General features: G+C 42.7%; 1 protein-coding gene across 4 annotated transcripts in view; it reads right to left on the reverse strand.

The window, feature by feature from the left end:
- The window catches only part of fray (oxidative stress responsive kinase frayed), a 124,988-nt gene that overhangs the window by 16,602 nt on the left and 83,223 nt on the right, over positions 1-25,163 (reverse strand). For all 4 annotated transcript variants that reach the window (XM_070079627.1, XM_070079624.1, XM_070079623.1 and 1 more), the window contains 2 exons: positions 5,467-5,571; positions 1,778-2,404 (listed from right to left, as the gene is read on the reverse strand). In XM_070079627.1, the coding sequence (XP_069935728.1) occupies positions 1,778-2,404; positions 5,467-5,571 (732 nt within the window). The remainder of the gene's footprint in view (positions 1-1,777; positions 2,405-5,466; positions 5,572-25,163) is intronic.

Below are 25,163 nucleotides of genomic sequence, written 5' to 3' on the forward strand. Positions count from 1 at the left end.
TGTCTACCAACCTACTACCACAGGATGGTAGTACCTCCCTGGGTGGTTGCTGTCTACCAACCTACTACCACAGGATGGTAGTACCTCCCTGGGTGGTTGCTGTCTACCAACCTACTACCACAGGATGGTAGTACCTCCCTGGGTGGTTGTTGTCTACCAACCTACTACCACAGGATGGTAGTACCTCCCTGGGTGGTTGCTGTCTACCAACCTACTACCACAGGATGGTAGTACCTCCCTGGGTGGTTGCTGTCTACCAACCTACTACCACAGGATGGTAGTACCTCCCTGGGTGGTTGCTGTCTACCAACCTACTACCACAGGATGGTAGTACCTCCCTGGGTGGTTGCTGTCTACCAACCTACTACCACAGGATCGTAGTACCTCCCTGGGTGGTTGCTGTCTACCAACCTACTACCACAGGACGGTAGTACCTCCCTGGGTGGTTGCTGTCTACCAACCTACTACCACAGGATGGTAGTACCTCCCTGGGTGGTTGCTGTCTACCAACCTACTACCACAGGATGGTAGTACCTCCCTGGGTGGTTTCTGTCTACCAACCTACTACCACAGGATGGTAGTACCTCCCTGGGTGGTTGCTGTCTACCAACCTACTACCACAGGACGGTAGTACCTCCCTGGGTGGTTGCTGTCTACCAACCTACTACCACAGGACGGTAGTACCTCCCTGGGTGGTTGCTGTCTACCAACCTACTACCACAGGACGGTAGTACCTCCCTGGGTGGTTGCTGTCTACCAACCTACTACCACAGGATGGTAGTACCTCCCTGGGTGGTTGTTGTCTACCAACCTACTACCACAGGATGGTAGTACCTCCCTGGGTGGTTGCTGTCTACCAACCTACTACCACAGGACGGTAGTACCTCCCTGGGTGGTTGCTGTCTACCAACCTACTACCACAGGATGGTAGTACCTCCCTGGGTGGTTGCTGTCTACCAGCCTACTACCACAGGATGGTAGTACCTCCCTGGGTGGTTGCTGTCTACCAACCTACTACCACAGGATGGTAGTACCTCCCTGGGTGGTTACTGTCTACCAACCTACTACCACAGGATGGTAGTACCTCCCTGGGTGGTTGTTGTCTACCAACCTACTACCACAGGACGGTAGTACCTCCCTGGGTGGTTGCTGTCTACCAACCTACTACCACAGGACGGTAGTACCTCCCTGGGTGGTTGCTGTCTACCAACCTACTACCACAGGATGGTAGTACCTCCCTGGGTGGTTGCTGTCTACCAACCTACTACCACAGGATGGTAGTACCTCCCTGGGTGGTTGTTGTCTACCAACCTACTACCACAGGATGGTAGTACCTCCCTGGGTGGTTGCTGTCTACCAACCTACTATCTAGATGACATACCTTGGGTTTACTAAATAGTACATAATTGCAAAACAACCACCTGTGTGGGGAGGGGGAGTTGAATGATAACTCTAGGCCTTTTGCATTGCAATCAACATGTCAGGAGTTTGCAATGTTGCAGAAATGAGTAGGAAATCCAGGTAGATTTGTTCAGTGGAAAGACTGTAGCTTGATTTGAGCTGGAATCATTCCACTGAACAAAACTACCTGGACTTCCAACTCCTTTCTGCAACACTGCAAGCTCCTGATGTACTGATTGCAACACAAAAGGCCTAGAGTTATCGTTCAACTTACCCTATGTTTTTTTTTTTTGCATCTTGTATCACTTGTTTGCAATTACTGGAAATACATTTATGTCTGACCTATACCATACACTCCTAAACTACATATACATACCTGCTGTGGTATTATTCCAACTGGCTGTTGTTGCATGTGCTGGAGTGGGTATGGCTGAGAAGGTAACTGTTGGGGTAACTGTTGGGGTAACTGTTGGGGTAACTGTTGGGGTAACTGCTGGGGTAACTGCTGGGGTAACTGCTGGGGTAACTGCTGTGGGATTAACTGCTGCTGTGGTAACTGGTGTTGAGGCAACTGCTGTTGTGGTAGCTGCTGTTGGAGTAAATGCTGTGAGGCCAACTGCTGTGGTTGGAGAGCAGCAACTGGTTGGATGACTTGCTGTGGCTGCTGCTGATACTGTGTTGGATACACCTGTGGAACAACTGCTCCAGCAACTGGCTGCTGGTACTGCTGCACTACTTGCGGATGATAATTTAATGGAGGCTGTGGTTGCTGAAGCAGTAAAGTCTGCTGCTGAGAAGCTGTTTGTGGTTGTACCGGCTGTGAATGAGACTGCTGTGGCTGGGCTGCTGCCACAGGACTTGGCTGTGGTGGTTGTGGTTGCTCCTGCGACTGCACTTGTGAAGATGGTGATGACTGGTTCTGTGACTGGTGAGCATCTGACTGCTGAGGCTGTGACTGTTTTTCTCCACCACTCTCACAACTACTCGTTGAGATTTTATCAGCCTTAAAAGAAAGGAATAAATAATTTAAGATAAACAGAGACAGAAGCAAGAGAAATTACCAGCACAACAGGTGGGTCAAAGATGACCCGGCAGATGGCATATCTAACATAATTGGAAGATATCATTGCAGCTTAATAACGCCCTGTCTCCTAACCACCCAACTACTGTACTATATTTATGGAGCGTGAGCAAGGTAACATTTGTGAAGGGATTCAGTGAAACTGGTTAGCTGGACTTGAGTCCTGGAGGTGGGAAGTACAGTGCCTGTACTCTGAAGGAGAGGTGGAGATATGTGGCAGTTTTTTAAGTGTATTATTGGCATGCCTCTGGGAAGACAGTGAGGGAGTGAATAATGATGATTTTTTTTTTCTTTTCAGATCATCCTGCTTCAATGGAAAATGGCCAATGTGTTAAAAAAAATTATAGCATCAGACGAGATATACATTTTTTTTATTAACAATGGCCATCTCCCACCAAGGCTGGGTGACCCGAAAAAGAAGAAACTTAGTTTACCTTCTTTTAACATTGAGTAATGTATGCAGGAGAAGGTGTTACTAGGCCCTTGCTCCCAGCACTGTATCCTTACTTTCAATATACATTTATTGAGTTCTGAGCCATGGGCCAGGTTTGTCTGGTGCTTGCCTGGTCAAACAGGCTGTTGCTGATGCTGCTGCTGCTGGTGTCTCACTGAACCACATAACCATCACAGCCTCTTATGATATGCATGGCTTACAGAAGGATTCTTCTCCACTTCCCCCATGGAGTACAATGTGTGATGTATACTAGGTAAGGTAAATTTGTTAGATTACTTAACAGTGTCCGTTTTCCACTGAGGTAGGGTGACCTCAGTGTGAGGTCACCCTGCCTGACATCGTAGCTCAGATGACCTTCCAAACAGCATATATATCTTCGCCCTCAAAGTACAGAAACTGTACTTCCCACTTTCCAGACTTAAGTCTGGCCAATGGGGTTTCCTGAATCCCTTCAAAAGTGTTAACGTGCTCACACTCCAACAGCAAGTTAGATCATAAAAACCACTTGCCTCCACACACTTCTCACACACTCATAACAGCCTGTTAGATATTAAAGTCCCTATAACTCAAAACCCTCCCTCCAACCTTCCTGGAAATAAACCCTACCCAGCCTTCCTTTTGCCCCAGATTTATAAACCTTCCTATTCACCCTATTTTGCTCCACCTTCTCTAAATGCCTAAACCACCTCAACAACCCTCTCCTCCACCTTCTTCTAATTTCCAAGTTCCTAATTCTATGAACATTCACACCACACATCACTCTCCAATACAACACTTCCTCTGTTTCCAGCCTCCTCCTCAATGCTGAATTTGTGTAATACACAAACTAATAGTAATGATCATGTATTAGAAATTGTGCAACACTTGGGTATTTTTACTGTGGAAATGTTTTGCCTTTCAGTGGTTTCCTCAGTCCAACACAGATAAGAATGGCTGAAGATCAGGAGTAATTTGAGGTAATCAGTCCCTCAACTGTACATATCAGTCCCTTAGCTGAGAGACCGATATGTACATCATAAGCCATATTACAAGATATACCTAGGTCTTGATTAATGCAAATAATGGATCCCATGAAGCAATCTCATTCTTTGAATTATTTGTAATTTTTGCACATGATTTGAAGAGTTTGTGGAAAAAATCAGCATCAATTAATTTTGCACTAAATCAAAATTCACACTATTTAAACTTGCTACTGTCAAAGGGATAATAATAAAGCACAATGAACAAGAAGCAAGACGAGCATACAGGTGCTCCTTGCTTTATGATGGTTCAACTAAATATTTTGACTTTTACGACGGTGCGATATCAATTAATGTTAGTTCTATGCTTCACAACATTCTTCAGGCCCAGTGGGCTTTCAGCTGACTACATTAATAGTAAGTACCAGTACAACATATCAGTACATGTCCTGTACTTGTATCATCCTTGGACAATTAAGTCAATGTACTGTAAAACAAACCGGCCGTATCCCACCAAGGCAGGGTGGCGCAAAAAGAAAAACAAAAGTTTCTTTTTAAATTTAGTAATTTATACAGGAGAAGGGGTTACTAGCCCCTTGCTCCTGGCATTTTAGTCGCCTCTTACAACACGGATGGCTTACGGAGGAAGAATTCTGTTCCACTTCCCCATGGAGATAAGAGGAAATAAACAAGAACTAGAAAGAAAATAGCAGAAAACCCAGAGGGGTGTGTATATATATGCTTGTACATGTATGTGTAGTGTGACCTAAGTGTAAGTAGAAGTAGCAAAACGTATGCATGTTTATGAGACAGAAGAAAAGGACACCAGCAATCCTACCATCATGTAAAACAATTACAGGTTTCCGTTTTACACTCACTTGGCAGGACGGTAGTACCTCCCTGGGTGGTTGCTGTCTACCAACCTACTACCACAGGACGGTAGTACCTCCCTGGGCGGTTGCTGTCTACCAACCTACTACCACAGGATGGTAGTACCTCCCTGGGTGGTTGCTGTCTACCAACCTACTACCACAGGACGGTAGTACCTCCCTGGGTGGTTGCTGTCTACCAACCTACTACCACAGGATGGTAGTACCTCCCTGGGTGGTTGCTGTCTACCAACCTACTACCACAGGACGGTAGTACCTCCCTGGGTGGTTGCTGTCTACCAACCTACTACCACAGGACGGTAGTACCTCCCTGGGTGGTTGCTGTCTACCAACCTACTACCACAGGACGGTAGTACCTCCCTGGGTGGTTGCTGTCTACCAACCTACTACCACAGGATGGTAGTACCTCCCTGGGTGGTTGCTGTCTACCAGCCTACTACCACAGGATGGTAGTACCTCCCTGGGTGGTTGCTGTCTACCAACCTACTACCTATATGCACTTATTTATTTACTTATTAATTTATCATATATTCAACTTGGGATGGGATCATCGGAACGTAACTCATCGTGAGTTGAGAAGTATCTGTAGTTTACCCTATACAAATTCATCAAAATTAAAATCCCTTTCGTTAGTTAATATATTTATATTTATATATCTGGGGAGAATATGCAGACACATACCTCATCATCTTTATCTTCTTCTTCTTCATCACTAGACCAAACCCAATCACCACTTTGGGTCCGGTGTAATCGACCAGAGGCACCAGGCTGTCGACTTCGATTTTGCTGCAAAGAATAAGCTTTCTTACTGACTGTAACAAATGAAACAATATATATAAATTTACAATCACTATTACAATAACAAATGAAGCAATATATTTTTTTTAACATGCTGGCCATTTCCTAATGAGGCAGGGTGACCCAAAAACGAAACACTTTCACCATCATTCACACAATCACTGTCTTTGTCGAGGTGCCCAGATATGAGTTCAGATGTCACTCCAACAGCTAATATCCCAAACCTCTCCTTTAAAGTGCAGGTGTTTAATTACTTAATTAAAACTGGTTTAACAATGTTACATTATTCAAGCAATTAAATACTGTACTCCTACACAGTGTTGTCGAGTAATTACTTTTTTTATTAACAATACAGCCCCAAAATATGGCAGCTACGAGCTGAAAACCGATGGAGTCTTGTTTGTAATTTTCACCACAGTATGTAGGTTAGGTTAGGTTAGGCTAGGTTTGTCAGGAAACAGGACAAGTTTTTCCTGATGCTGGTCTTAGTCACATGATGACATACAGCTGAAGCTTTTGGTCATCTGACCAAGGCCTTCCACTGGCTTACCCCTCCAACCCTTTAAACCAAATTAACAGTTGCATTTCAGTTTTCATAATTCTATTTTTTTTTTATTATCACACTGGCCGATTCCCACCAAGGCAGGGTGGCCCGAAAAAGAAAAACTTTCACCATCATTCACTCCATCACTGTCTTGCCAGAAGGGTGCTTTACACTACAGTTTTTAAACTGCAACATTAACACCCCTCCTTCAGAGTGCAGGCACTGTACTTCCCATCTCCAGGACTCAAGTCCGGCCTGCCGGTTTCCCTGAATCCCTTCATAAATGTTACTTTGCTCACACTCCAACAGCACGTCAAGTATTAAAAACCATTTGTCTCCATTCACTCCTATCAAACACGCTCACGCATGCCTGCTGGAAGTCCAAGCCCCTCGCACACAAAACCTCCTTTACCCCCTCCCTCCAACCTTTCCTAGGCCGACCCCTACCCCGCCTTCCTTCCACTACAGACTGATACACTCTTGAAGTCATTCTGTTTCGCTCCATTCTCTCTACATGTCCGAACCACCTCAACAACCCTTCCTCAGCCCTCTGGACAACAGTTTTGGTAATCCCGCACCTCCTCCTAACTTCCAAACTACGAATTCTCTGCATTATATTCACACCACACATTGCCCTCAGACATGACATCTCCACTGCCTCCAGCCTTCTCCTCGCTGCAACATTCATCACCCACGCTTCACACCCATATAAGAGCGTTGGTAAAACTATACTCTCATACATTCCCCTCTTTGCCTCCAAGGACAAAGTTCTTTGTCTCCACAGACTCCTAAGTGCACCACTCACTCTTTTTCCCTCATCAATTCTATGATTCACCTCATCTTTCATAGACCCATCCGCTGACACGTCCACTCCCAAATATCTGAATACGTTCACCTCCTCCATACTCTCTCCCTCCAATCTGATATCCAATCTTTCATCACCTAATCTTTTTGTTATCCTCATAACCTTACTCTTTCCTGTATTCACCTTTAATTTTCTTATTTTGCACACCCTACCAAATTCATCCACCAATCTCTGCAACTTCTCTTCAGAATCTCCCAAGAGCACAGTGTCATCACCAAAGAGCAGCTGTGACAACTCCCACTTTGTGTGTGATTCTTTATCTTTTAACTCCACGCCTCTTGCCAAGACCCTCGCATTTACTTCTCTTACAACCCCATCTATAAATATATTAAACAATAATTCTAATAAATTACTCTAATAATTCTAATAAACACTTTATTTCACTCATTATATATGAAGTGGGACGAATTCTTTCTTTTCAAGTTTAAGGGACGAGCGAAATCACCATTTTTTTTTTTTTGTGGTCAGATTTCAATGAGAATTTGACGGTGGATTAAGCAGCATAAATCAATTCTATGATTCACCTCGTCTATGAAAGATGAGGTGAATCATAGAATTGATGAGGGAAAAAGAGTGAGTGGTGCACTTAGGAGTCTGTGGAGACAAAGAACTTTGTCCTTGGAGGCAAAGAGGGGAATGTATGAGAGTATAGTTTTACCAACGCTCTTATATGGGTGTGAAGCATGGGTGATGAATGTTGCAGTGAGGAGAAGGCTGGAGGCAGTGGAGATGTCATGTCTGAGGGCAATGTGTGGTGTGAATATAATGCAGAGAATTCGTAGTTTGGAAGTTAGGAGGAGGTGCGGGATTACCAAAACTGTTGTCCAGAGGGCTGAGGAAGGGTTGTTGAGGTGGTTCGGACATGTAGAGAGAATGGAGCGAAACAGAATGACTTCAAGAGTGTATCAGTCTGTAGTGGAAGGAAGGCGGGGTAGGGGTCAGCCTAGGAAAGGTTGGAGAGAGGGGGTAAAGGAGGTTTTGTGTGCAAGGGGCTTGGACTTCCAGCAGGTATGCATGAGTGTGTTTGATAGGAGTGAATGGAGACAAATGGTTTTTAATACTTGACGTGCTGTTAGAGTGTGAGCAAAGTAACATTTATGAAGGGGTTCAGGGAAACCGGCAGGCCGGACTTGAGTCCTGGAGATGGGAAGTACAGTGCCTGCACTCTGAAGGAGGGGTGTTAATGTTGCAGTTTAAAAACTGTAGTGTAAAGCACCCTTCTGGCAAGACAGTGATGGAGTGAATGATGGTGAAAGTTTTTCTTTTTCGGGCCACCCTGCCTTGGTGGGAATCGGCCAGTGTGATAAAAAAAAAAAAAAAAAAAAAAAAAATATGTATAGGCTGTGTTTGTTTAGCCTTCAAGTTAGATAGAAAAAATAAATTATGCACAAGTTTATGGGTCATAAGACTTTCCTAATTCTACTAAATTGGGAAGATGTACAATGCTCATGTAGTCAATTTTTTTTTTATTAATACATTGGCTGTTTCCCACCAAGGCAGGTGACCTGGAAAAGAAGAAACACTTTCATCATCATTCACCCCATCACTGTCTTGCCAGAGGCGTGCCTACAATACAGTTATAAAACTGCAACATATCAACCCCCCTCCTTGTAAAAATTTACTGTTTATGTAGTCAACATAGCAATGTAATTTATTGTTTATGTCATCAACGTAACAATATAATTTCCAATTTACAGCTGTAGGAGCAAAGTTATGCTCATAATTACCAATACTGTCATTCAGCTGTATTTATTTTCAATTCGGAGGTTGCAGCACAGTGGATCCTCGGCACTTAATCTGGTTCCAGAAGGCTGCTCAAGTGCCGATCTGTTTGAGTACGGAACAAATTTTTCCCAACCAATTTTCTCTTTGGTTGACTGCTATCACTAATCCTCTTAGGCCCCATGGTGACTTATTTATTAAAAAGAAACGCCAAAAAATGCGAAGAAACATGAAATAGATTACAGTGAAGTTCTGGCAGGTCACGTTTGTTTGGTCGAGTGCCAGGCAAACGGCTGATGACCGAGCAATTTGTTTACCAAACAAAGCTTTTACAAAAGCACTTACAATAATACACTTACATAATTGGTCGAGATGGGAGCAGTTCGAAACTCAGGGTACCACTGTATTCTGATAATTATACTTGTGTGTACCTGTACTTAAATAAACTTAAACACTGTGCTGGTGTGTAGGTACACATTAAAATCACTAAGAGTGTCTTATTAGTCTTGAGGACACTATATTAATAATGATATTAATAATATTCACTGAGGTGAATTAAATGTTGCATTTTTTTTTCAACAAGTCGGCCGTCTCCCACCGAGGCAGGGTGGTCCACCGAAGCAGGGTGACCCACCGAGGCAGGGTGACCCACCGAGGCAGGGTGACCCACCGAGGCAGGGTGACCCACCGAGGCAGGGTGGCCCACCGAGGCAGGGTGACCCACCGAGGCAGGGTGACCCAAAAAGAAAGAAAATCCCCAAAAAGAAAATACTTTCATCATCATTCAACACTTTCACCTCACTCACACATAATCACTGTTTTTGCAGAGGTGCTCAGAATACAACAGTTTAAAAGTACGTATATATCTATAAAGATACACAACATATCCCTCCAAACTGCCAACATCCCGAACCCCTCCTTTAGAGTGCAGGCATTGTACTTCCCATATCCAGTACAGTGGACCCCCGCATAACGATGGCATCACATAGCGATTTTTCCGCATACCGCTTACTTTTATCGCAAAATTTTTGCCGCGCATACCGATTAAAAACCCGCTCACCGATTTTCGTCCGAGACGCGTCCAATGTGCCCTCACATGTGCCGCCCGTCCCATTGTTTACCAGCCAGCCTCCGCGGTAACATCCAAGCATACACTCGGAATATTTCGTATTATTACAGTGTTTTCGGTGCTGTTTCTGGAAAATAAGTGACCATGGGCCCCAAGAAAGCTTCTAGTGCCAACCCTGTGGTAAAAAGGGTGAGAATTAGTATGGAAATTAAGAAAGATTTTGAAGGGTTTGGGGCTAACCCTGAGAAGCCTATGCCAGTTGTGGAATCCATTGTGCCTACTTCAAAGATTAAGGAAATGTGTGCACAGTGGGTTGAACTGCAAACCTTTATAGATGAAAATCACCCTGACACAGCTGTTGCAAGCCGTGCTGGTGACTATTTCAATGACAATGTTGTGGCCCATTTTAGACAAATCGTAAAGGAACGGGAGGTACAGAGCTCTATGGACAGATTTGTTGTGCGACAGAGGTCCAGTGACTCTCAAGCTGGTCCTAGTGGCATTAAAAGAAGAAGGGAAGTAACCCCGGAAAAGGACTTGCTACCTCAAGTCGTAATGGAAGGGGATTCCCCTTCTAAACAGTAAGAAGATAATGCTCTCCCCTCCTCCCATCCCATCAATCATCACCAGATCTTCAATAAAAGTAAGTGTCATGTAATTGTGCATGCCTTTTTCAGTTTGTGTGTATTAAAATTAACATTTCATGTGGTAAAAAAAATTTTTTTTCATACTTTTGGGCGTCTTGCACGGATTAATTTTATTTCCATTATTTCTTATGGGGAAAATTCATTCGCATAACGATTATTTCGCATAACAATTATCCCTCTTGCACGGATTAAAATCGTTAACCGGGGGTCCACTGTACTCATGTCCAGCTATATAAAAATAACCAGTTTCTCTGAATCTCTTTACTAAATATTACCCTGCTCACACTCCAACAGCTCATCAGGTCCCAAACACCATTCGTCTCCAATCACTCCTATCTAACATGCTCACACATGCTTGCTAGAAGTCCAAGCCCCTCGCCCTCAAAACCTCCTTTACCCCCCCTCCCTCCAACCTTTTTGAGGATGACCCCTACACCGCCTCCCTTCCCCTACAGATTTTTATGCTCTCCAAGTCATTCTAATTTGATCCATTCTCTCTAAATGACCAAACCACCTTAACAACCCTTCATCAGCCCTCTAACTAATACTTTTATTAACTACACACCCATCCTAATTTCCAAGCTCTGAATTCTGTGCATAATATTTACACCACACATTGCCTTTAGACAGGGCATCTCCACTGCCTTCAGCCACCTCCTCGCTGCAGCATTTACAACCCAAGTTTCACACCCATATAAGAATGTTGGTACCACTATACTTTCCTACATTCCCTTCTTTGCCTCCATGGATAATGTTTTTTAATTTCCACAGATACCTCAACACACCACTCACCTTTTTTCCTTCATCAATTCTAATCAAACCATACCCCGGCCGGGACTGAACCCGCGGTCAGAGTCTCAAAACTCCAGCCCGTCGCGTAACTCGACAGGCTAGAGTTTTGAGACTCTGACCGCGGGTTCAATCCCGGCCGGGGTATGGTTTGTTTGCAATCGTGTCATTACGATTTAGTGAGTCATCAATTCTAATGGTTAACCTCATCCTTCATAAACCCATCCGCTGACACGTCAACTCCCAAATATCAGAAAACATTCACTTCTTCCATACTCCCTCTCTCCAATGTGATATCCAATTTTTCTTTATCTAAATCATTTGATACCCTCATCACCTTACTCTTATCTATGTTCTCTTTCAACTTTGTACCTTTACACACCCTCCAAAACTCATCCACTAACCTTGGCATATGCCTTTTCTAAATCCATAAATGCAATGAAAACTTCCCTACCTTTATCTAAGTACTGTTCACATATATGCTTCAATGTAAACACTTGATCTACACATCCCCTACCCACTCTAAAACCTCCTTGCTCATCCGCAATCCTACATTCTGTCTTACCTCTAATTCCTTCAATAATAACCCTACCGTACACTTTTCCTGGTATACTCAGCAAACTTTTATTATTTTTTTTTATTATCACACTGGCCGATTCCCACCAAGGCAGGGTGGCCCGAAAAAGAAAAACTTTCACCATCATTCACTCCATCACTGTCTTGCCAGAAGGATGCTTTACACTACAGTTTTTAAACTGCAACATTAACACCCCTCCTTCAGAGTGCAGGTACTGTACTTCCCATCTCCAGGACTCAAGTCCGGCATGCCAGTTTCCCTGAACCCCTTCATAAATGTTACTTTGCTCACACTCCAACAGCACGTCAAGTATTAAAAACCATTCGTCTCCATTCACTCCTATCAAACACGCTCACGCACGCCTGCTGGAAATCCAAGCCCCTCGCACACAAAACCTCCTTTACCCCCTCCCTCCAACCTTTCCTAGGCTGACCCCTACCCCGCCTTCCTTTCACTACAGACTGATACACTCTTGAAGTCATTCTGTTTCGCTCCATTCTCTCTACATGTCCGAACCACCTCAACAACCCTTCCTCAGCCCTCTGGACAACAGTTTTGGTAATCCCGCACCTCCTCCTAACTTCCAAACTACGAATTCTCTGCATTATATTCACACCACACATTGCCCTCAGCAAACTTATTTCCCTATAATTTTTACAATCTCCTTTGTCCCCTTTCCCTTTATATAAAGGAACTATACATGTTCTCTGCCAATCCTTAGGTACCTTCCCCTCTTTCATACATTTATTAAACAAAAATACCAATCACTAACACTATATCCCCCCCCTGCTTTTAAGATTTGTCACGATCCTGTCAGTTCCAGCTGCTTTACCCCCTTTCATTTTACGTAATGCCTCACGCACCTCCCCCACACTCACATCCTGCTCTTCTTCACTTCTAAAAGATGTTATACCTCCCTGGTCAGTGCATGAAATTACCGCCTCCATTTCTTCATCGACATTTAAAAGTTCCTGAAAATATTCCCACCATCTACCCAATACTGTACCTCCATCTCCCCATCTACTAACTCCCCTACTCTGTTTTTAACTGACAAATCCATTTGTTCCCTAGGCTTTCTTAACTTGTTTAACTCACTCCAAATTTTTTTCTTATTTTCATTAAAATTTCTTGACAGTGCCTCTCCCACTCTCATCTGCTCTCGTTTTGCACTCTCTCACCACTTTCTTCACCTTTCTTTTACTCTCCATATACTCTACTCTTCTTATAACACTTCTGCTTTGTAAAAACCTCTCATAAGCTAACTTTTTCTCTTTTATCACACCCTTTACTTCATCATTCCACCAATCACTCCTCTTTCCTCCTGCCCCCACCCTCCTATAACCACAAACTTCTGCCCCACATTCTAGTACTGCATTTTTAAAACTATTCCAACCCTCTTCAACACCCCCACTAATCATCTTTGCACTAGCCCACCTTTCTGCCAATAGTCGCTTATATCTCACTCGAACTTCCTCCTCCCTTAGTTTATACACTTTCACCTCCCTCTTACTTGTTGTTGCCATTTTCCTCTTTTCCCATCTACCTCTTACTCTAACTGTAGCTACAACTAAATAATGATCCGATATATCAGTTGTCCCTCTATAAACGTGTACATCCTGGAGCCTACCCATCAACCTTTTATCCACCAATACATAATCTAACAAACTACTTTCATTACCTTGTATATTTATTTATCCTCTTTTTCATAAAATATGTATTACTTATTACCAAATTTCTTTCTACACATAGCTCAATTATAGGCTCCCCATTTACATTTACCCCTGGCACCCAAAATTTACCTACTACACCCTCCACAACATTTTTGCCCACTTTAGCATTGAAATCCCCAACCACCATTACTCTCACACTTGGTTCAAAATTCCCCACACACTCACTCAACATTTCCCAAAATCTCTCTCTCTCCTCTTCACTTCTCTCTTCTCCAGGTGCATATATGCTTACTGTAAATATTGTATATGTTAATATAAATATTTTCATTAATCCACATAAGAGATTTTTTTTAAAATTATCTAATAAAGACACTATGTAACATATGAACATGATAAATACACCCCACAGTAGAACAAATTAACATAAATATGAGATGTTAGGTATAGATGAATGTGTATCAACCAAAACCAGACACATTCGTCTACTTGTTTACATACTACACGTCTCTCTCCTCTCTCATTTACTCGCTCTCTCTCTCTCATTTATTCGTTTTACCCCATTTACTCACCTCTCACCCTACATTAAGACTACCAATATTTGAAGGTAATCAATGAATGTACTGTACGTGCATTTTATTGCCCTGAGGTGCCTTAAATGTCATAGTATATTACATATGGGTGGGGTGGCCTGGCTGGCTACCATACCTCCAACACCAGACTTCTTACAATAAATACTACTTGCCTCTCATCCTACATTAAGAACATAAGAATGGAGGAACTCTGCAGAAGGCCTACTGGCCCATACAAGGCAGGTCCTTGTCTTAAGTAAGACACATGGGCAACAGTTAGGCAACATTATTTCGAAACGTTCCGCCCAACTGCCAACCTGTTGGCATTATACACCATTTTGCCATTCACTCCACCAGACGCCGCAACACAAAGGCATCCCGGCACAGAAGAGAAGACACCCGGGACAACCCCTTCAAGTGAGAATCGTCCGATCTAAGAGGTACGTGACCCCTCAGTGACTACATTCTCTCTTCCACCAGCCCACACCTCTCCCTCCGACAGTACAAGTCTCGCTTATTTCTTCAGATCGTTTCAGACCACGGAACAGAACTCCACTCCAGGCCGAGAGACCAACAACCTCAAATCTACGACTCAAAGGGTGGACCGATTACATCATCTTCACACATCCACCGCTCCTGCCCACCTTCTGTACTTGACCGAAGAAGCCCACTGTGCAGGCAAAACGTTTCAGAACAAAGTTGCCCAACTTGGGTAGCTTTTGGTAGAGGTCGCTTTTGATAAGGACTTGCCTTGCATGGGCCAGTAGGCCTTCTGCAGTGTTCCTCCATTCTTATGTTCTTAACTGTTGCCCATGTGTCCCACCCACCAGCCTGTCGGCACCGTACGCCATTTTGATATTCAGCAGGCCCGCTGGCCCACATTACGCAGGTCCCCCACAATCCATCCCACTAGCAGAACGTATGCCCACCCAAACTTTCAACGCTACCCAAGCAACAAGAACATAAGAAAGGAGGAACACTGTAGAATAAACGGTACCCAAGCAATTAGCGTTGACAATTCTACCTACTCACGTGCAAGTCCCACTCAAATCCAACACCTCTCACTCGTGTACCCATCCAACCCAAATCTGAAACTACCCAAGGTTTCAGCTTTGATAATTCTGTTTACTCACGTGCTAAAACCTTGGGTAATTTAAAACCTGGGCTGGACAAATACACGAGTGGAAGGGGCTGGATCTCAGTGGGACTTGCACACTCATTGTTTGGGTAGCATTGAAAACTGAGCTGGGAAAATATTCTGCTAATGTGATGGATCTTGAAGGACCCACCCAGTACGGGTCAGCAGGCCCACTCCAGTGTTCCTCCTTTCTTATGTTCATATTATCTTACAATCATACTAGGCAGACTGTTCCATTCACCGACATAAGATCATAAGAGAGGAGGAACACTGCAGTAGGCCCCCGCTGGCCCACACTTGGCAGGTCCTTCACAAATCCAACCCACCAACAGAATAAACACTACCCAAGCAATAAGCTTTGATAATTCTATTAAGACTACAAATATTTTAAGGTAAGTAATGGGTGTACTGTGTGTGTAATTTACTTTTTGTTTTTAATGCCTAGTTTTACCGCTAACTTAATATATGTTAGTGTAAACTTGTTATCTGGCATTTATATGCATTTATAAGGGGAAAAAATGGCATTCTGCTTTCCAGCAATGTCCGCTCTCCGACGGTAGCCTGGAATGCAACCTGCCATGTAAGTGGAGCCCTAATGTATAAGCAATCAATTAGTTATTGCCTTATTAGTCTTAAGTTTCCCCGAAATGCTCTGCATATTAAGAGTCATTCTGGATGCACACCTAAATGTCACCATCTCTGTACAAACATTATTATGATATAAACAAAGAATATGAATCTGATTTGCTACAATTTATCTCTGTTCTATGTCCTGCTAAACCATTCCACAAGTGAGTTCCACTCTTGTTATTATATATTTATTATCACACTGGCCGATTCCCACCAAGGCAGGGTGGCCCGAAAAAGAAAAACTTTCACCATCATTCACTCCATCACTGTCTTGCCAGAAGGGTGCTTTACACTACAGTTTTTAAACTGCAACATTAACACCCCTCCTTCAGAGTGCAGGCACTGTACTTCCCATCTCCAGGACTCAAGTCGGGCCTGCCGGTTTCCCTGAACCCCTTCATAAATGTTACTTTGCTCACACTCCAACAGCATGTCAAGTATTAAAAACCATTTGTCTCCATTCACTCCTATCAAACACGCTCACGCATGCCTGCTGGAAGTCCAAGCCCCTCGCACACAAAACCTCCTTTACCCCCTCCCTCCAACCTTTCCTAGGCCGACCCCTACCCCGCCTTCCTTCCACTACAGACTGATACACTCTTGAAGTCATTCTGTTTCGCTCTATTCTCTCTACATGTCCGAACCACCTCAACAACCCTTCCTCAGCCCTCTGGACAACAGTTTTGGTAATCCCGCACCTCCTCCTAACTTCCAAACTACGAATTCTCTGCATTATATTCACACCACACATTGCCCTCAGACATGACATCTCCACTGCCTCCAGCCTTCTCCTCGCTGCAACATTCATCACCCATGCTTCACACCCACATAAGAGCGTTGGTAAAACTATACTCTCATACATTCCCCTCCTTGCCTCCAAGGACAAAGTTCTTTGTCTCCACAGACTCCTAAGTGCACCACTCACCCTTTTCCCCTCATCAATTCTATGATTCACCTCATCTTTCATAGACCCATCCGCTGACACGTCCACTCCCAAATATCTGAATACATTCACCTCCTCCATACTCTCTCCCTCCAATCTGATATCCAATCTTTCATCACCTAATCTTTTTGTTATCCTCATAACCTTACTCTTTCCTGTATTCACTTTTAATTTTCTTCTTTTGCACACCCTACCAAATTCATCCACCAATCTCTGCAACTTCTCTTCAGAATCTCCCAAGAGCACAGTGTCATCAGCAAAGAGCAACTGTGACAACTCCCACTTTATGTGCGATTCTTTATCTTTTAACTCCATGCCTCTTGCCAAGACCCTCGCATTTACTTCTCTTACAACCCCATCTATAAATATATTAAACAACCACAGTGACATCACACATCCTTGTCCAAGGTCTACTTTTACTGGGAAATAATTTCCCTCTTTCCAACATACTCTAACTTGAGCCTCACTATCCTCGTAAAAACTCTTGACTGCTTTCAGTAACCTACCTCCTACACCATACACCTGCAACATCCGCCACATTGCCCCCCTATCCACCCTGTCATACGCCTTTTCCAAATCCATAAATGCCACAAAGACCTCTTTAGCCTTATCTAAATACTGTTCACTTATATGTTTCACTGTAAACACTTGGTCCACACACCCCCTACCTTTCCTAAAGCCTCCTTGTTCATCTGCTATCCTATTCTCCATCTTACTCTTAATTCTTTCAATAATAACTCTACCATACACTTTACCAGGTATACTCAACAGACTTATCCTCCTATAATTTTTGCACTCTCTTTTGTCCCCTTTGCCTTTATACAAAGGAACTATGCATATTCTTGTCTTCTTTTATTATTCCTTAAGTTCATCACTATGCTTTCTTTTTGACTTTCCTACATTATGGTACTGTATATTATTGCTTGTTTCTCTCCTCCTTCGATAGGTCTACAGTATTTGATACATCTAGTCTTTGCATTCCAAATTCCTGTATTCAGTGTTGTATTTTAATACAGTTCAACAATAAGAGAAAGGTAAGGCAGGTAATGCGATGCAGTGAATAACACCTCAAACCTGTCTGATTATACACAAGATCAAACTGATTTCGTAGATTAGCTGTGGAAAAACACACAAAACACAATACGTACAGATACACATATTCATGGAAAACATTTTGGTTCTGGGACCTTGGTCACTGTGAACATAGCACGACCAAATGTTGGAGTGACCTTGGTTCCAGGACCAAAAAATTTCAAATAAAGAACACAAAGGAACAACACCGTGACAGGAAAAATACACAAACTGCACATAAGAGAAACCTTATACTGTATTTCGCGGCTTTTTAGACACTTTTCCCCATAAAATCTCCAAACACCAGCCTGCATCCTATAAACTGAAGGTCAGTGACGGGAGCTATAAGTTTGGGGTGTGGGGTGGACTGTAGCTCTCCCAGTTATGTCCGATGCCAAGCCACTGAAACTAAAACAAATCTTATAAGCTGCGAAATACGGTAATAACATTTCGGTCTGACTTTGACTACTAACTACTCAACGGTCGAAGTCAGATCGTAACCTTATCATAAAATTTCTCACTCCTATGTGCAGGTTATTTGTGTACATTTCCAATAGATCCTAAGTGAATTTAGCTTGTCTTTTTCCACAATTGTTAGTTATCATATACCTTTGTATCCATTCTGGAGACTTAAGATAAAACTATAGGAGCTGAGAGGAGTTAGAGCACCAGTGTAATCATGCATCTTGCTAGTACTGTACAGGACAGCCAGCGCATACATCGCTTATTTTTGGTGTTCCATGTTTTTGTTGGCATTAAATTGAGCCGTTGTTCCACCCACCGCTGACAAATACCAGCGGGCCAACATAATGAATTACGTTCAAAATAGTATAAAATGTTGACAAGTTAATGATTAAGACATGTGCTACACTTGAAGCCTACAAGTAGGCTTCTTCAAATACAGTCAGAAGGTGTAGTAATGAAATGAAGATGTAATCAGTCCATCAACATCATATGGTATTTCTCTAAGGTTGACGGAGTGATGACGTTTTTATTTCCCTACTACACCTGAGGCCTCTGTATCCGACTGAAGAAACCTACTGTGTAGGCTTCTTCAGCCAGATAAAGATACCCAACAGCTACACATGTGTCTTAAATAATCATAATGAACGCTGGCTCAATTGGAAGCCAAGGAAAATGTAGAACACCGAAAAGAAGGAACCGTACATGAGGGGCCCTCCAGTACTCGGAAACTTGGAAAATAACAAGCAGACTCGTCTAATACAAGAGTAACAGTCTGTGGGAAGTGGGATGAGTGTACTAACCATTTAGTATAAGCTTAATAGTCATACAGCATAAGGGTGATGGTCAACATTATTAAATGCATCAAGAAAGACGTAGATGGGGAGGTGTAGGAAAAGGACACGGCAGTACAGACCAGATCCTTGAATGTTGAGGGTTACGTCACAACACTGAATGAGCAAGAATATTTTTCAGATAAACAAAATACAGTATATCTGTGCTTTGTGCCAAGAATATGTAATGTAGTGGTGAAGGATCAGTGTGTCTGGTACATTGGTGATGCTGTGATGTGTGTACAGTAGAATGATGATGATGCGAAGTGTGCGCAATACATTGGTGATGCTGTGAAGTGTGTGTGTGTTGTATACTAGTGATGCTGTGAACACTAGTACAGGTCCCCCATCACAAATCTGGCATCATTAGGACCTGTAGTGTGCCAGATTACTGAGTTTGCCAGATTACAGTGTGGTTAGGTTAGAATACACTTAATAAAATTAATCAACTTGACTTACACAAAATTCATTGAACGTCGGCAAAAATCGAACATTTCCACTACTTTGAGCTCAATTTCAAGGTACTTTTCATCATGAAAGCAATCTAAATCATGTCTATTTCTGTAATACAGTGGTCCCCCGCTTTTCGTAGTTCCGGCAATCGTAAAATTCGCCAATCATAGAGGTATTTTCGTATAAACATGGACTCGCTTTTCATAGGTTGACTCGCGAGTCGTAGTTCGTCTGGGACGCGTACCCACGGCGTGAGCCAGGGCGGCAGCCAGTCTGGCATTGTTTACCAGTGAGCGAAGGTCCCCTCACGTGCTCCAGCGAAATATTTCATAATACAGTGGACCCCCGGTTAACGATATTTTTTCACTCCAGAAGTATGTTCAGGTGCCAGTACTGACCGAATTTGTTCCCAAAAGGAATATTGTGAAGTAGATTAGTCCATTTCAGACCCCCAAACATACACGTACAAACGCACTTACATAAATACACTTACATAATTGGTCGCATTCGGAGGTAATTGTTATGCGGGGGTCCACTGTATTCCATTTATTTTAGTGCTTGCAAGTACTAAATAAGCTACCATGGCTCCAAAGAAAGCTCCTAGTGCCAAGCCTGTGGTAAAGAAGGTGAGAAATACGATTGAATTTAAGAAAACCATCACTGAACAATATGAAAGTGGTACAAGTGTGGCCGAACTGTCCAGGATGTATAAGAAACCCTACACAACCTTATGTTCCATAGTGGCCAAGAAAAATGAAATAAAGGATGCTGTTGTTGCAAAGGGAGTAACTATGCTGACAAAAATGAGATCACCAGTACTGGAAGAGGTTGAGAAGTTATTATTGGTGTGGATAAATGAGAAACAATTAGCAAGAGACACTCTTATGACTTTGTTTATTTGTGAAAAGGCTAGGCAGTTGCATGAAGATTTGGTAAAGAAATTGTTGCAAATAGTGGTGAAGTGAGTGAATTTAAGGCCAGCAAAGGCTGGTTTGAGAGATTTAAGAACTGTACTGGCATACACAGTGTAGTAAGGCATGGTGAGGCTGCCAGTTCGGACCACAAGGCGGCTGAAAAATATGTGCATGAATTCCAGTACATAGAGGCTGAAGGACTGAAACCTGAACAAGTGTTCAATTGTGACGAAACACGCCTCTTTTGGAAGAAAATGCCAAAGAGGACCTTCATTACACAAGAGGAAAAGGCACTGCCAGGACACAAGCCTATGAAAGACATCGCTAACGCTAATGTTCTGTGCTAATGCTAGTGGGGATTTCAAAGTGAAGCCATTACTAGTGTACCATTCTGAAAATCCCAGTGTGTTCAGGAAAAACAATGTTATGAAGAGTAAATTGTGTGTGTTTTGGAAATCTAATAGTAAGGCATGGGTCACGAGGGGAATTTTCGTCGAGTGGTTCAATGAAGTGTTTGGCCCTAGTGTGAAGGAGTATCTCCTGGAAAAGAAATTGGATCTCAAGTGCCTGCTAGTAATGGACAATGCACCTGCTCATCCTCCAAACTTGGATGACCTAATTTTCGAGGAGTTTGGGTTCATCACAGTAAAGTTCTTGCCCCCGAATACCACTCCTCTCCTCCAACCCATGGACCAGCAGGTTATTGCAAACTTCAAAAAACTCTACACAAAAGCAATGTTTCACAGGTGCTTGACTGTGACCACAGACACTCACTTGACCCTAAGGGAATTTTGGAGAGAACACTTCAGCATCCTCCACTGCATAACCCTTATAGGTATGGCTTGGGAGGGAGTGACTACCAGGACTTTGAACTCTGCCTGGAGAAAATTGTGGCCAGATTGTGTCGACAAGAGGGATTTTGAAGAATTTGGGACTGACCCTAATGAGCCTATGTCTGTTGTAAAATCAATTGTGGCACTGGGGAGTTCCATGGGGTTGGATGTGAGTTTGGAGGATGTGGAAGAATTGGTGGAAGACCACAATGAAGAGCTCACCACTGAGGAGCTGCAAGCTTCAGCAGGAAGAGCAACACATCGCAGCTCAGAATCTTGCTGCAGAGGAGGAGGAAGAGAGATGGAAGAAGGTGCCTTCTTCAGAGATTAAAGAGATTTTTACTATGTAGGGTAAGATGGAAAGCTTTATGGAGAAACATCACCCTAACAAGGTTGTTGCAAGCCAGGTTGGCAACATGTACAGTGACAAAGTCTTGGGCCATTTTAGGGAAGTGTTAAAGAGACGCCAGAAACAGAGCTCTCTCCACAGTTATTTTGTGAGACAGGACTCCAGTGACTCTCAAGGTGGTCCTAGTGGCATTAAGAAACAGAGAAGAGAAGCAACCCCAGAAAAGCAAATGGTACCTGAGGTGTTGATGGAAGGGGATTCCCCTTCCAAACTATAAACAATCCACTCTCTCTCCTCCTCCAGTCTCCCATACACTAAGAAGAATCTCCAATAAAGGTAAGTGTTATGCTGTTAATGTTTCATTCATCATTTCCCATTGTATTGTTTATGTACTACATGCATATTTCATGTTAAAAAATTTTTTGTTTTAATACTTCTGGGTGTCAGGAACGGATTAATTGTATTTACATTATTTCTTATGGGGAAATGATTTGTAAATCGTAAATTTCGTTTATAGTAACAGCTCCAGGAACGGATTAATTACGAACAATGAGGGACCACTGTATATCTTCCATTCTACCAAATGAGACCAAAAAAACGAGAATACAACCATAAAAACCACACGAAAATATACCGCAAAGAGGCGGCTAATGGCTGAGAAATGAACTCTCTTTATTTATTGTCCATCTTTTTTATTTTTGTTGCACGTTAAGAACCATCTTTCCATCATACATTGCCCAAGTTTCAATGAGATAGCCCAACAAACAAATGAGAAAAAACTTTTTACTAAAAATCATATATGGCAAGCCCAAGCCAGGTACTGGAAAAAAGTCACTGACTTTTTTGAGTTATCCTAGGTTCTCTATACATACACTGCTATGTATGATAATCTATGTAACTGTATTTGTGTATACCTGAATAAACTTACTTATTTACAGTGGTCCCTCAATAATCGTCTGGCTTGATAGTTGTCCTTTTCGGAAATTGTCACGTTATTTTCGTCCAAACATTGGCTCGCAAATGGTCGGTTGACTCGCTAATCGTCCTTCGTCCGGGACGCGTACTCACGCTCTGAGCCGCCTCGCCCTCCCTTCCCAGCTAGTGTGCCATTATTTACCAGTGAGCGATGGTCCCCTCACTTGTTCATACGAAATATTTTATAACATTCCATTCATTTTAGTGCTTGCAAGTGCTAAAAAACTGCCATGGCTCCAAAGAAAGCTCCTAGTTCCAAGCCTTTGGCAAAGAAGGTGAGAAATACGATTGAATTTAAGAAAAACATCATTGAACAATATGAAAGTGGCGTATGTGTGGCCGAACTGGCCAGGATGTATAACAAACCCCATACAACCATATCTTCCATCGTGGCAAAGAAAAAGGAAATCAAGGAAGCTGTTGTTGCTTGGAGAAAATTGTGGCCAGAATGTGTCCACAAGAAGGATTTTGAAGGGTTTGGAGCTGACCCTGATGAGCCTATGTCAGTTGTGAGCTCTATTGTGGCACTGGGGAGTTCCATGGGGTTGGATGTGAGTTTGGAGGATGTGGAAAAGTTGGTGGAAGACCACAACAAAGAGCTAACCACTGAGGAGCTGCAAGAGCTTCAGCAGGAACAGCAACAGATCGCAGCTCAGAATCTTGCTGCAGAGGAGGAGGAAGAGAGATGGAAGAAGTTGCCTTCTTCAGAAATTAAGGAGATTTTTGAAATGTAGGGTAGGATGGAAAGATTTATGAAGAAATCACCCTGACAAGGTTGTTGCAAGCCATATCGGCAACTTGTACAGTGACAGAGTCTTGGCCCATTTTAGGGCCAAGAAACAGAGCTCTCTGAACACTTTTTTGGTGAGACAGGACTCCAGTGACTCTCAAGGTGGTCCTAGTGGCATTAAGAAACAGAGAAGAGAAGTAACCCCAGAAAAGCAAATGGTACCTGAGGTGTTGATGGAAGGGGATTCCCCTTCCAAACTAGAAACAATCCACTCTCCTCCTCCTCCAGTCTCCCATACAGTAAGAAGAATCTCCAATAAAGGTAAGTGTTATGCTGTTAATGTTTCATTCATCATGTCCCATTGTATTGTTTATGTACTACATCTATATTTTGTGTAAAATTTTTTTTCTTTTAATACTTCTGGGTGTCAGGAACGGATTAATTGCATTTACATTATTTCTTATGGATAAAGAAACATGCCCAATGTTTCTACCCTGGCTGGGAATCGAGTATTTACCAAAAATCACATATGGCTAACCCAAGCCAGGTACTAGAAATAAGCCATGTTGTCTGGCTTTTTTGGGTTATCCTAGGTTCTCTACACATATGCTGCTATGTGTGATAATCTATATAGAGAAAATAACTCTTTTATTTTAGGTTCATGGTGGAGTACGAGTGTATATCACAGTTAGCCCTGTGCTACACTCCGTTTTCTCTAATATAAGCCCCAAGACAGGGATAGGAGAATGGTATTTGTATACCATATCCTCTTCATACCTCCATCGAACTGCTTGGTATTATGCCAGATTTTATTCATTCTGGAGTATTTAACATGTTCTATGTTATTTATATTGTTTATTATGTAATATCAGATCAATTGTGATGGGCAATAAGCTGTAGTGTTGATATTAGCGTAATAATAAAGCATATTCTCCTGCATCACGAGACCGAGCTCATGACAACTGACAGCGGCTTCAAAGCCAATGTACTGTGTAGGTGCTTTACACAACGAGAAGCATTTCTTTTATTCATTGGAACCGTGGCTAGGGCTAAAAGCAGGTAGGTTATAACAAATGGAGAAAAAGAAATTAGAATGACTTATGCAGCAAGTAGCGCTACCAAACAGTACCAGCAGGTTGGTATGGCGACCCTGGAAATTTGAAATTATGCTAGCCAAAATTAGTGCCGAATAACTGATTGCCGGATTTGTGATGGCGGACCTGTACAGTGGTGAAGCTGAAGTGTGTAGTACACTAGCTGTGAAGTCAAGACTATAACTTTGTAATTCAATAAATGGTTTTCCATGACTTTCACATACATCTAGAATAAGATTACTCTCTAGTATTGTACACATACATAACACACAGTAAAGAATCAGAGAAAACTGTTAGGAGTAGATTGTAAAATAGTAATTTTGTGGCATTTAAGAATACGAAGTTAAATCGAATTCCTATGAAGTATGATTGATAAAACAAGATATATGAAAGATAATTAGGAAAGTATGCCCTTGCTTGAAGTTCTGGAGGTGGGAAGTACAGCGCCTGTATTCTGAAGGATGATATAGTTCTGGAGGTGGGAAGTACAGCGCCTGTATTCTGAAGGATGAGGGAGGATGTTATAGTTCTGGAGGTAGGAAGTACAGTACCTGTACTCTGAAGGATGAGTGAGGATCTTATAGCTCTGGAGGTGGGAAGTACAGCGCATGTATTCTGAAGGATGAGTGAGGATCTTATAGCTCTGGAGGTGGGAAGTACAGTACCTGTACTCTGAAGGATGAGTGAGGATCTTATAGCTCTG

The sequence above is a fragment of the Cherax quadricarinatus genome, chromosome 100 (assembly GCF_038502225.1).
Source record: "Cherax quadricarinatus isolate ZL_2023a chromosome 100, ASM3850222v1, whole genome shotgun sequence".
NCBI classification, from domain to species: domain Eukaryota; kingdom Metazoa; phylum Arthropoda; class Malacostraca; order Decapoda; family Parastacidae; genus Cherax; species Cherax quadricarinatus.